This window comes from Rattus norvegicus, chromosome 5 (genome assembly GCF_021556685.1).
Source record: "Rattus norvegicus strain SHRSP/BbbUtx chromosome 5, alternate assembly SHRSP_T2T, whole genome shotgun sequence".
Classification (NCBI taxonomy): Eukaryota; Metazoa; Chordata; class Mammalia; order Rodentia; family Muridae; genus Rattus; species Rattus norvegicus.
This window is the reverse complement of record NC_141538.1, coordinates 11,324,792-11,335,990: the sequence shown is the minus strand read 5'-3', so window position 1 is coordinate 11,335,990 and position 11,199 is coordinate 11,324,792. Positions and strand designations below refer to the sequence as shown.

Here is an 11,199-nt window from a genome sequence, read left to right as displayed (position 1 = left end):
ATTAAAGGTACCACCATGACCAGCCCAGGGAGTCCTTGAAAGACAAGGTCATTACTTTTCTAAAGTGTTCTGTGTCTACGGGTGCTGTCTGCATGGAAACGGCATCACGAGTGGTCTGAGCCACAAGAAGGGGTCACGTCTCCTGCAACTGGTGTCAGATGATTCTGGGATGATTTTTGGATGTGGAGGCTGGGAATTGAACCTGGGCCTTTTGACCGAGCAGCTGGCAGCTCTCAGATACTTTTAAGTTTAAACTACAAAAGAAGATACCATGTCACCACATTAAAATCTCTAAGCCATGTAAAACCCGAAGAAGGCATTGAAATTTATTAAACGATGCAGTAACAACGGATTCTTTATTTACAATAGCATTATTTAACATCAAAGAAGCAAAGAGCATCAGCGAAGCAATAGTAACTTGCATAAATGTATTTAAAATCTCTGAATATATCCACCTTTGCATAAACTGCTCACACTAGAAATACAAACATCGATGTAGATGAACAAAGTGATGTTCAGAGCCAACTCTGTTTTGAAAATAAATCACAACCTGAAACACTGTGAGCTTTCTCCTGAAGAACCATAGTTAATATATTGCTTAATTTTACCCTTGTATAATCTTTTCATATACACATATCTCAGATGCAACTTCATGAGGAACTGTACAAATAAAACCCACAAATGACAAAGGAAGAGAGACAGGTAAATGTTTGAAGAGATGGGTCCTCATCACTGCTCAATAACATATGGGTTGGCGGTGACGTACTTATTCAAAAATTGTACACAATTCACTATACAAATATAATACATTGGACAGCTATGTAGGAATATACAAGACTTAAAAACAGATCTAAGGCATTATGCTAGGTTTTAGCATTTTGAGGTTCTTGCACATAGCTTTTACCTGTAGTAAGAAACTTAAAAGATTTTGTTTTAGTCTATAAAGAAACACCAGGGAGAAAGTTCTAATTAAAATCGAAGCCACTACAGTATTTTCTTTTGTGCAGAGAATGCTTTGCTCTTCGGCAGCAAGACTACCATACAAACACTAGAAAATTTTAAATTCACACCAACAGTTAATGGCTTAAGTTGCATTTCAAAATTGATTGTGTGTCTTTGGGTTCTGCAAGCGGATCTGCGCCTCCAGTTCATGTGTCAGACCCAGATGAACTCCGTTTTAAACACAGATTCAAAATGGCGTCCTAAACTGCAAAAAACCATTGCTTTCAATCATTACACTGTAAGAGATACACATGTGTGCGTGTGTGTGTGTGTGTGTGTGTGTGCGCGCGTGTGTGTGTGTGTGTGTGTGTGTGTGCGCGCGCGTGTTGGGTGTTTTCATCTTTGAACAAATCGGTTGCAGTAACACAGCTCACTTTGCTTTTAAAACTCATCATGTTCCATGAACACGTAAATGGATGTTACAACCAAGATGAGGTGTGTGCACTTTTCACATTATGCTCTTCACATTGAGTGATCTAAGAAAACACTGATTCTATGCTCTGTCAAACAAAGCCAAGTGCACATGTACAGTGCAGAGCGAGCAATACTGATGGAAGAGGCTGGGTTGGCATTAGCTTCTGAGGACATGATCAGAGGACTCCTTCCTGACTTGATCCTCCTGACTGGATGGAACCCAGTGTGGCTGCTCTGACCTGTGAGAGGATTTCCCCTCTTCCTGTCATGATCATGGGCTACTCTGACTGCTGGGTCGGAACCCTTGTCTGGTTTGGGGTCAACATTAGAAAACAGTGGTAGAGTGAATGACCGCTGAAAGGTAAGATAGTGTGGCTGGTGTTAGAGTGAGATGGGATTTAATACAAACCAAACCAAACCAAACCAAACCAAACCAAACCAAACCAAACCAAACCAAACCTGCTTTAAATTCCATTTTCTCTTGTGCTGTGTGAAGCTAAAAGTTATCGCCTACCTCACATTTTGCTCAGTAGTGTACCCCCCGGGGCGGGGCCTGGAGTTCTGGGCCACGTCTGCCACTCTGCAGCACAGATGTGCAACCCAATGGTTCAGTGGAGAAAAAGTGGAGTCTCGAGCAGACACGTGAACTGGCGGCCAACTGGGAAGTGTTGTTCCTCTCTGCACTGAGATTTCTCTCAATGTGGAAAAAGGTATCGAAATGCAAATTTCCAGAAAGTTCCTTAGCACGGAGCAACACTTTTAGATGGTTTACTATTTTCTTTGGGTCATATCTCTGTCTATATTTCTACAGCCTGTAGAAATATAGGGAGATATACATATAAATAGGGTAGTTTATGTTTTTCACCCTGCCAGGAATAAACAAACAAATTTCAAGGAAAAACTTCTCTGTCCCTAGAAAGCTTGGATAATGAGACATTATAAAATGCTTTGTTTTTAGACATCAAAAAGATATCACTTTGAAATTCAGGTAAGAAAGTGTGTGTGTGTCAGGGTTGGGGAGGATTGAGAAGGTCTCATTTCTGGGTACTGCAGCTGTCTCAAACGACACCAACTGATAAAGGTTATCCCCAACGCTGGGCAAGAAAAGCAACCTTCAAAGTGGGCTGCTTAGTAATGTAGTCTTTCTAAGGTTTATTAAGAAAGAATATAAACATATAAAATCAAGACTTGGTTCCTACAGCGGCTGCATATTATATAGATTAGATACATGATTCATGAGCAGAATCTCAAGGTTTAGAAAATAAAAGGTCTTAAGTCTACAAATCAGGTCTAATCAAGGCATTGGCTGCCTTTACAAAACACCTTTAGGAGACAATGCTATGAAGATATCTAATTTAATACTGAAGTACCTCATTGTTTGAGTCAATCCCACAATATGTATACCTCACAAAATTATACAGTTAAAACACTTAAGTTCAGAACTTAAATTATTGCTCGTTGACATATAAACTGGATTTTTATGTACCTTACAAAACTTCGGCTTAGTCAGCACTGCTAGAAAACAAAATTAAAAACAAAAAAACCCCACATGGCAGAGGTTAGATCTGTCGTGACGCCTGCTGCCGATTTCATCAGTATGTTCTCTCGTTTTGGAGGCCTGAGCTGATGGGGCAGCCCAGGCTTCCTAAGCAGGTGTCACAGCCTGACTGGCATTCCATGTCTACTTTGTTCCTCTCCCTGACAGGAAATGCACGGTCACTGGGGAGCTGCTGCAAGTGGCTGGCACAACACTGAGAGAAGCAAAGGGCTTCCCTGGTCTCTATGGTGGATGCTGTTGTTGATGTTTTTGTTTTAAAGGAATGAAAGAGGGAGGGACGAGAGAAGGCGGAGAGGGGAAGGGAGGAGAGGCCAATCAAACTATCTGATGGATCTAAAAACAATTTAGAAATAAATATTTCCGGGTTGGGGATTTAGCTCAGTGGTAGAGCGCTTGCCTAGCAAGCGCAAGGCCCTGGGTTCGGTCCCCAGCTCTGAAAAAAAAAAAAAAAGAAAAAGAAACAAATATTTCCTTTTGATTCATGATTTCGGGGAAACTAGTTTGTTTTTAACAAAGAAAAATGGGAACAGATACTTGTTAATGTGAGCGGCTTCTCTCAGTCTTGGCTGCTGGAGATGGAACTCTGCCTGTGTCAGCTGTCCCTGACTAGGTGTGTCAGCACACAGTGCTGTCCACAGTGTCCCCTGCCTCCATCCCGACCAAATGCAGACTGTAAGCCTAGAACACCTTGTGCTGGACTGTGGTACAAAATTCCTTTCTTTCTCTAGGTAAGATCACAATCTTTTACACTGCACTGAATAGCCACGGAAAACAAAGCAAGAAACCAGTGTCTGGAGCTGAACAGGAACAGAACAAGAGCGTGGTTCTCCAAATACACACATTTAAATACATTCAATCTGAATGGGGATGGAGTCGGCCTGTGGACGTTTACTGCAGGAGATCTAAGTTGCACTACGGTGAATGCAGTGAACAGACTGCGGGTTGGTCTGGAGGTGAGCTGCAGGCTGCCAGTCAGGAGAGGCAGCTCTTCCGGTGGCGCCAAGCCAGCAGGCTCTATGCTGCTGCGAGCCAGGGCCCAACTGTCTGCTGATGTGTCCTGGAGAACTGGTGGTGGGTCAGGTGGGTCAACACAAGGACGCAGTTCTCCAGACTGCTAAAGGTTTTGTAAGCCCAGAAGAAAGACGCAGACAGCTTCCCCAGGGTCAGCAGTATTTCTGAAGGGAAACAGACGAAAGGCAGGGTGAGGACATGGGTCTTTCTGCTGCCAGCCGGGCCTATCACACTCTCCACTCCCTCGCACTACCACACTGCAATATCAAGAGTGTTTTAAAAAATGGAAGCAACACAGTGATCATCACAGACCGAAACACCAGCTTATTCTAGGCGACAGGGGTCCCAAAGGTCCACATTCAATGAGTAGATGTGCTTCTGACACGGGAAGGCAGATGGTGCTGTTCCTAACTGAAGGAGGCTCAACACACCAGTGTGACACTTCCTGCAGGCTGCGTCAGTCAGGAGGACCATCGGCCTCTATAGAATGACTTCTGCCTCTCTTACCAAGGACGTCCTCCAGCCAGGCGTGGTGGCATATGTCCATGGCGCCGGCACTCAGGAGGTGCAGGCGCAACCGTAAGTTCACCCATACTTACATACTTAGCTTGCTCGTGTGCAGGCGTGCGCAGGCGTGTGCAGGCACGTGCTATGGAGAAAGGCTGACACCTGCCATCTTTCTCCATCACCCTCTACCTCGGTCTTGGAGGCACGGTATCACTGGACCTAAAGCCCCTTGAATCAGCTAGGCTGCTAGCCTGCTTCTCCTCTCCTCCCTTAGTTGGGAACTGGGGATTTTAACTGAGATCCTTATGTTTGTGTAGCAAGCACTTTACCCACTGAGTACCTCCCCAGCTCAAGAATATTACTCTGACATCTTAAAAAATGTGTTTGCTTTTGCGATAGGTTCTAAGGAGTCCTGGTTATCTCGGGACTCATCATGCAGATCAGGCTGGTCTCGGTTTCACAAAGATCCTCCTCCTTTGTCTCCCAAGTGCTGGGATTAACGGCGTGTACCACCACTGTGCCTTGCTTCTTTTGACTTAAAAAAAAAAAAGATTATTTGATGTTTCATTTTTAATTTGTATGTGTCCAGAAAAGGGTGTCAGAACCCGTGGAAGTAGTTACAGGTAGCTGCGAGTCACTGACCTGCTGTAGAGAACTCAGCTTTGGTCCTCTGGAAGAACAGCAGATGCACTGAACCATCTCCCCAGGCCCCCTCCCCACTTTTTAAGACAGGGAATTCTTTATGTAGAACAGGGTGGCCTCTAATTCATAGAGTCCACCTCTCTCTGCTTCCTGAGTACTAGAAATAAAGGCCTGTGTCGGCGCCCCTCCTAGGTTGCTCTTTGTGTCCTAGGTGGGCATGGTCCCCTTGACTTCATTAAGATAAACCCTACTGTCCACTCAGAACCTGGACGACTATGTGCAAGGTTGTACTGAGCTGCAGGTGCTTGAGGACCACTAGAGTATCTGTCTGAGGAGAGGAAGCCAGCCTAGACCGCACACGTGACATGACGGGCATGGACGACATGCTCTGCTGTATGGGATCGAAGCTCCTCCTTCTGGAGGCGAGAAAGCAGAAGACAAAGCAGGGAGATTGCTGGTGCTGCTTGGGGAAAATGGAAGCCTGGGCTCTCTGCTTCAGAGGGCTTGGCTGGCTCAGGCCAGCAGTCGCATGCTGGGTTTAGAGAGGCTGAGCTGTACTCTGCCAGTCTCACAGAGGGATGAGAACCTGCCCTCACAACTCTGGCTGGGCTCCCCTGGCACTTTAAAGTGGGCTGTCCTCTCTGAGTGCCTGATTGTCACCTGCTGTCACTGTGCCTCAGGTAAGCAGAGCCCAGGGTTTAGACTTCTGCTTTTGCTTCTAAGTCACCCTTGAGCTCTTTGTACTCACTTCTTGTGAAAACTATGGCTACAGAGGAGGCATCAGCCCTTGGGAAGTGATAAAGGAACACAAGGTTAGTACAGAATTCCTCCCAGTGTCTGACACTCTTACGGGGTCTGTACATACACAGTAAGATGTGGTAGGCTTAGTGTACCGATCCATCACCTCATAAGGATATGTGTGAGAACAGCTAGACCCTAATCACTGTCAGTATCCATCTCTGAAGCCCATGTCAGGATTAAAAAAAACCAGAAAAGCCACAGTGGAAAAACAAACACACTATTTGCTATTACTGAGAAATGGGCTGGGGTTACTCTAAGCCTGAATACTATTAGTAACGACAACAGGAGTAAGGAAACTCAATATTCATTTATACGACATTTTCTCCATGGGGACCAAGTTATTGTTAGTTCTGAGGTGGACCTGAAAGGTATTTATTTAAGAATGCTATTGTTTTGTGTTATGTGCAGGCACCCATGTGACGGTCAGTGGACAATGGTAAGAGTCGGCTTTCTCTCAACTCTCACTTTTGGGGATTTAATTCAGGTTTCTTCCTGGCCCTTGATTCATTTTTTGAGACTGGATCTCACATAACCTGCGCAGGCTTCAAACTTGCTAATGGTACTGATTTCCTCATTCTCCTGCCTCTGACCGGATAAACCATTTTTTGAGGGCTCGGCACTGAAGTGTCAATCAGTGCGCTAGAAAGAGCTGGGAGCACTTTATAATTCCATTGGTATGGAACGCTTTCTGTGTAAATAGTTATTTGTCTTTCAAGGTGGGGGTCTTTTTGTTGTTGTTCTAAGACAGGGTAACGAGCAGCGCGGGCTGGTCTTAAGCTGTCTGTATAGCTGACCTTGAGCTTGACTCTCCCAACTCTCCTCTCCAGAGCCATCATGCACCGCCCACCATACCTGCTGTTTCTGAAGTACACGATACCCCCTGACCCCAGCATTTCCTAGGCCGAGGCAGGCAGAGGCACAGTGGCCTTCACAACCTTCCAGCCACCCTACGGCGCACTCTGGGCTGCCGCTGCTTACCCGAGACCCATCTCCCTCCTGCTTGATCATGTCCATTCCAGGCAGTTGGTTTGTGGTGAAAAGGCTGCTTCCCCTCAGAGCAGGGTCATTGACCTGGGGACAACACATGACACAGTTTAGGTTTTAGGTCCCTAGGGAAGAGGGACTGCATCCCAGTGGCTCCACAGCCTAACTGCCCTCCATGTGCACACTTTTGGGGTGCAGGAGGCTGAAATCACTCCTTGCCTTCAGAAGCAAATTTTATTTGCACGTTTTCATTTATGTCCTGTTTTTTTATTTTTTCGCTGGTTCAAATCAGGCTGGTGACTCAATGCTGTGAGTGTGAAGCATCTGAGTCGTCTCTGCTACTCAGGCAAGCTGTGAGTTAGCAGGAGCGCCTCGAGAACGCCCGCACAGCCCGGGCTTCCGTAAGCGGACTGCACAAACAGCTACTCATCAGCGCCTGCGCATCTCTTACATGTATGTGTGTGGTGGGTGCGTGTGTGTCTATGTGGCGGGAGTGTGAAGGCAGAGCTCAGATCTGTCTCACGGGGTCCCGGGGACCACACTCGGGGTGGCAGGTGCTTTTATTCATGGACCAGCCCACGAGTGCTGAGAATGATTTTCCAGGAGACACGCTGCAGTTGTCTGTCATCCTGGGTGGCCTGGCCAATGACTGTGCTCTGTTCCATGTCTCTGTGCCTCACTTGGGATGCAGGCCTGAGAGAGCAGAGGCTGCTCCTGCCCACTGTGTGGGTCTTCACAGCAAGCTCCCATCTTCTTCTTCCTTCCTCTCTCACGGTCTCGTGGAGTCCAGGCTGGCCTAGAACTAACTAAAGTCACCACACCTGCCACGTAAAGGCAGACTTTAAAGACTATCCAGAAAAACCCCACGGCACCGGGAGCGGACACGGAGGGAACAAAAGTGTCAGCACAGTGGCACTGTGAGTGACTGGCTGGCAGGCAGTGTGGCCCATGTTTAACCTACGCTGAAAAAAGCTGGTTTTGTTTTGTTTTATTTTGTTTTTTTGAGATAGGACCTCTCTGTGTAGCTCTGCCTGTCCTGGAATGTACTGTATAGACCAGGATGGCCTCAAACTCACAGAGATCCACCTGCCTCTGCCTCCCCACTGCCGGGACTAAAGGTGTGCACCACCATGCCCAGCAACAACTTCCTAACACCTACCACTTCATTTCTAAATCCCACAAATTATAAACAAGGTTAATGATGTGAAAGTTAAGAAATAAAAAACAAGGGGTTGGGGATTTAGCTCAGTGGTAGAGCGCTTGCCTAGCAAGTGCAAGGCCCTGGGTTCGGTCCCCAGCTCCAAAAAAAGAAAAAAGAAAAAAAAAAAAAGAAATAAAAAACAAAACAAAGCAAGAAAAGAGCCCCAACCCATTAGCAGTCAGGGTCCTTCCCAATAGCTCCTACGTCATTAACAAGTCTTTCTGTTAAATCTCACTGGCACAGGCAAAAATAAGGTGAAAAAACACTTTTCAAAATAGATATGGACTTGGGCATAAACAGATAAGAAGCCAAGAGTAGAAAGCTATGAGCTGCTTCTCTGAGTTCTTACCTGCTCAGGACCCATGGAGGACAGCCCTGATGTAGGCACGGAGGTCACTGAGGTCATGCTCATCTGGCCTGTCATCTGGTTCATGTTGCTCAAGCCAGCCGTGTTGGTTGCCATGGACACGTTGATGTTCATGTTGTTATTGTACATGCTGGTGTTCGCTTGTTGCCCAAAGTGTGGTGGGGACTGTTGTGAGAACATGCTGGAACACGGGAGAAGGGGTTAGTCTGACGTAAAGCCCTGAGGCGGTCTTGGGCACTTGCTCTAGAATGAATGTTGGAACCCAGGGCAGACCAGCCTGGGCCTGGTGAGAAGCCTTAGGCTTGCTTCTTCCCTTGAACACACTGCTGAGAAGCTCACGCCCTCCCAGCTGCCGGGGGCCTGCTGTTCGCTTCTTATCATGTGCACTGAGAAAGCCTGGTTGTGTGCTACCGCCGTGCGCAGGAGCTCTACAGTCAGGAGGGGTATCTGCCTAGAGGTATTGCTTTTGCTCCAAACAAGAGGTGCTGTGCTAGGCTTCTGTGACCCTGTTGACTTCTGCTAAAGAGTAAGCTGGCCTTTTGGCAGTTAATTTGCTATTGCTTGCTCAAGCAAATACAGTTTTAAAAACATGGATGGAAGGGATGGTTATTCTGCAGAGCACTCCCAAGAGGGACCGTTTGTGTCAGACTCAGTAATATGCTGTACCTGTTTCCGCCCATGCTTCCCTGTGCCCATCCGTTCATGTCTGAGGCGGGCTGGTAGGCTGGGTTGGCCTGAGACTGCTGCATCATGGGACTCTGCGTATGTGCCATCCGGGGAGACATTAGAGGACTCTGGGGAGTTGTAGCTCCAGTAAAGCCAGGATCAGGTTGCTGACTTATTCCTTAAAAATAAAAAGAAGTCCAGAGGAGATTGTTAGCTATGTCAGAGAGAACGTTCTAAATTCCCAAACGTACATAGAAAAGCTACTTTCAAATATCTGATTATGTGCAAATCATTATAGACATTTGAAAAAAGCTGAGACAGAAGTTCATGGAAAAAAAAAACCTCTCCACACTTGAGTGTACAACAATCACTGTGTCACAGGATGCACATTACCATCAGGGCTAGAATCAGAGAAGTGACATTCGCTCCTTAACCCCTCTCCAAACCACGGATGGGTCCGCTGAGCAGGCTGCTGGTTTTATCTGAGCCGCTCGCTCAGTCGCCATAATTGTATTGTTTAGTTTGAATTCATTAAATGCAGCTATATACTGACAGCCAACATATGAATAACATTAAACTAAATTAGCTTTCATCACCTCGTGTTCAGGTGATGTGTTTTGGAAAATACATAAATGCATGCCCACAGTGGCTTATTTTGTTTTTGAAAAAGGCTTGTGGCACTTGAGTGCTGTCTAGATTATCAATTTCTTGTTTAGTTTAAGGGTAAAAGAATTCACAGCAAAAGGAAAGGCATCTCGGCAGACTTTCCTCAGCCATCAAGTGGAAACCCAGCAGAAGCACCAGGAAAGGAAGGCAGTAAGGAGGGCACTGCAGGGGTGGGGGTAGTAAGAACACATTTGCTTAATCCCTGAGCAGCACTTAATAGTTAAAAAGTAGCCACAAAAGGGAAGTTTAAAGAGGGAAAGAGCGACACACTAGCTTTGTATTCAGGCCACACAAAGGTTTCCGTTCCCTGGTTCCTATGTGATATAGGCAGCACACAGGCACTAAGAACCCCACCTTAGCTTAGCTGTGATGACACAACACAATGTTAATTTCTATGACATTATCCTTGGCATCTCGTCTGTCAGACTGGCATTAAAGAACAAATGACATAAAGGAAAGCAAGGTCTCCATGTGGCTCTGAGAATTACCTATTCAGGGAAGACTTGGTATAATCTTGAAAGTTTTATTTTCATTTTGTTAAGTGTTGTCAATAGCAAATGAAGTCGTTATTTTTCAAAAGCTGTGGACTATCTGTAATATCTAAATTGACTTCTGTCTTCGGATATTTTTATCCAGCTACTGACTTCTTTGTGTGTCACTTGGAGACAATCGAATATAAGTAGCAGTGTGTATTACATTCTGACACTGACCTGAGCATGAATGACACACTCGTGCTCACACATCCAGAGTCACATACGCACTTAACTTTGGTCATTCTTAAAGACAGGGAGACCTGAGCTAACAGTAGGCCCTGTGTGTTACGTGGAGACTCTTGCCACTGTCCTCCCAGTTTTCCTATCGTTCCCTGGTTAACCAGGCCCAGAGCTGTGAGAAGGGAGCTGTGACCAGGAGGGACTAAAGGGCAGTGGGAGAAAGGAGAAGGAACAGATAGGTTAGCCAGGTGCAGCGGTGGAGGGGATTGAAGTCCAGTACCGTAGTTCGGAGGAAATGGAAACTGCTGGGCATTGGCTTGCGGGATCCGGGGGTTGCTCATGGCTGCTGGTAGACCAGTGGGAGCCACCATGCTTGGGGTCATATTCAACCCTTGTCCTCTCATCATCAAAGTTCGCTGCTGCACCTGCTGCTGCTGATGCATCTGTCTCTGCCGGAGATGCTGGTTAAGGATTTCCCTCTGCCTCTGGGCCAGCATCTGTGCATTAATAGGAGCCTGAAACGGGGGGAAGGGCGATCATGAAGGAAAACCAAGCAAGACAGGTTAGAGAGGATGCCAATGGCATGCTGTGTGCAAACCCACTTGGAAAACAAAGCTTAGTGAAAGGAGGCACTCAGGGCGGGATGCATGGTGAGCACGTACGCGTG

The 11,199-nt window shown here is 46.4% G+C and overlaps 1 protein-coding gene across 10 annotated transcripts in view; it reads right to left on the bottom strand.

Moving 5' to 3' along the window:
• Positions 1 to 301: 301 nt before the first annotated feature.
• The window catches only part of Ncoa2 (nuclear receptor coactivator 2), a 236,340-nt gene continuing 225,442 nt past the window's right edge, over positions 302 to 11,199 (bottom strand). For all 10 annotated transcript variants that reach the window (NM_031822.3, XM_087551360.1, XM_087551367.1 and 7 more), the window contains 5 exon segments: positions 302 to 4,149; positions 6,914 to 7,006; positions 8,470 to 8,668; positions 9,154 to 9,331; positions 10,813 to 11,047. In NM_031822.3, coding sequence (NP_114010.2) covers positions 4,138 to 4,149; positions 6,914 to 7,006; positions 8,470 to 8,668; positions 9,154 to 9,331; positions 10,813 to 11,047 — 717 coding nt within the window. In that variant the 3' untranslated portion in view covers positions 302 to 4,137.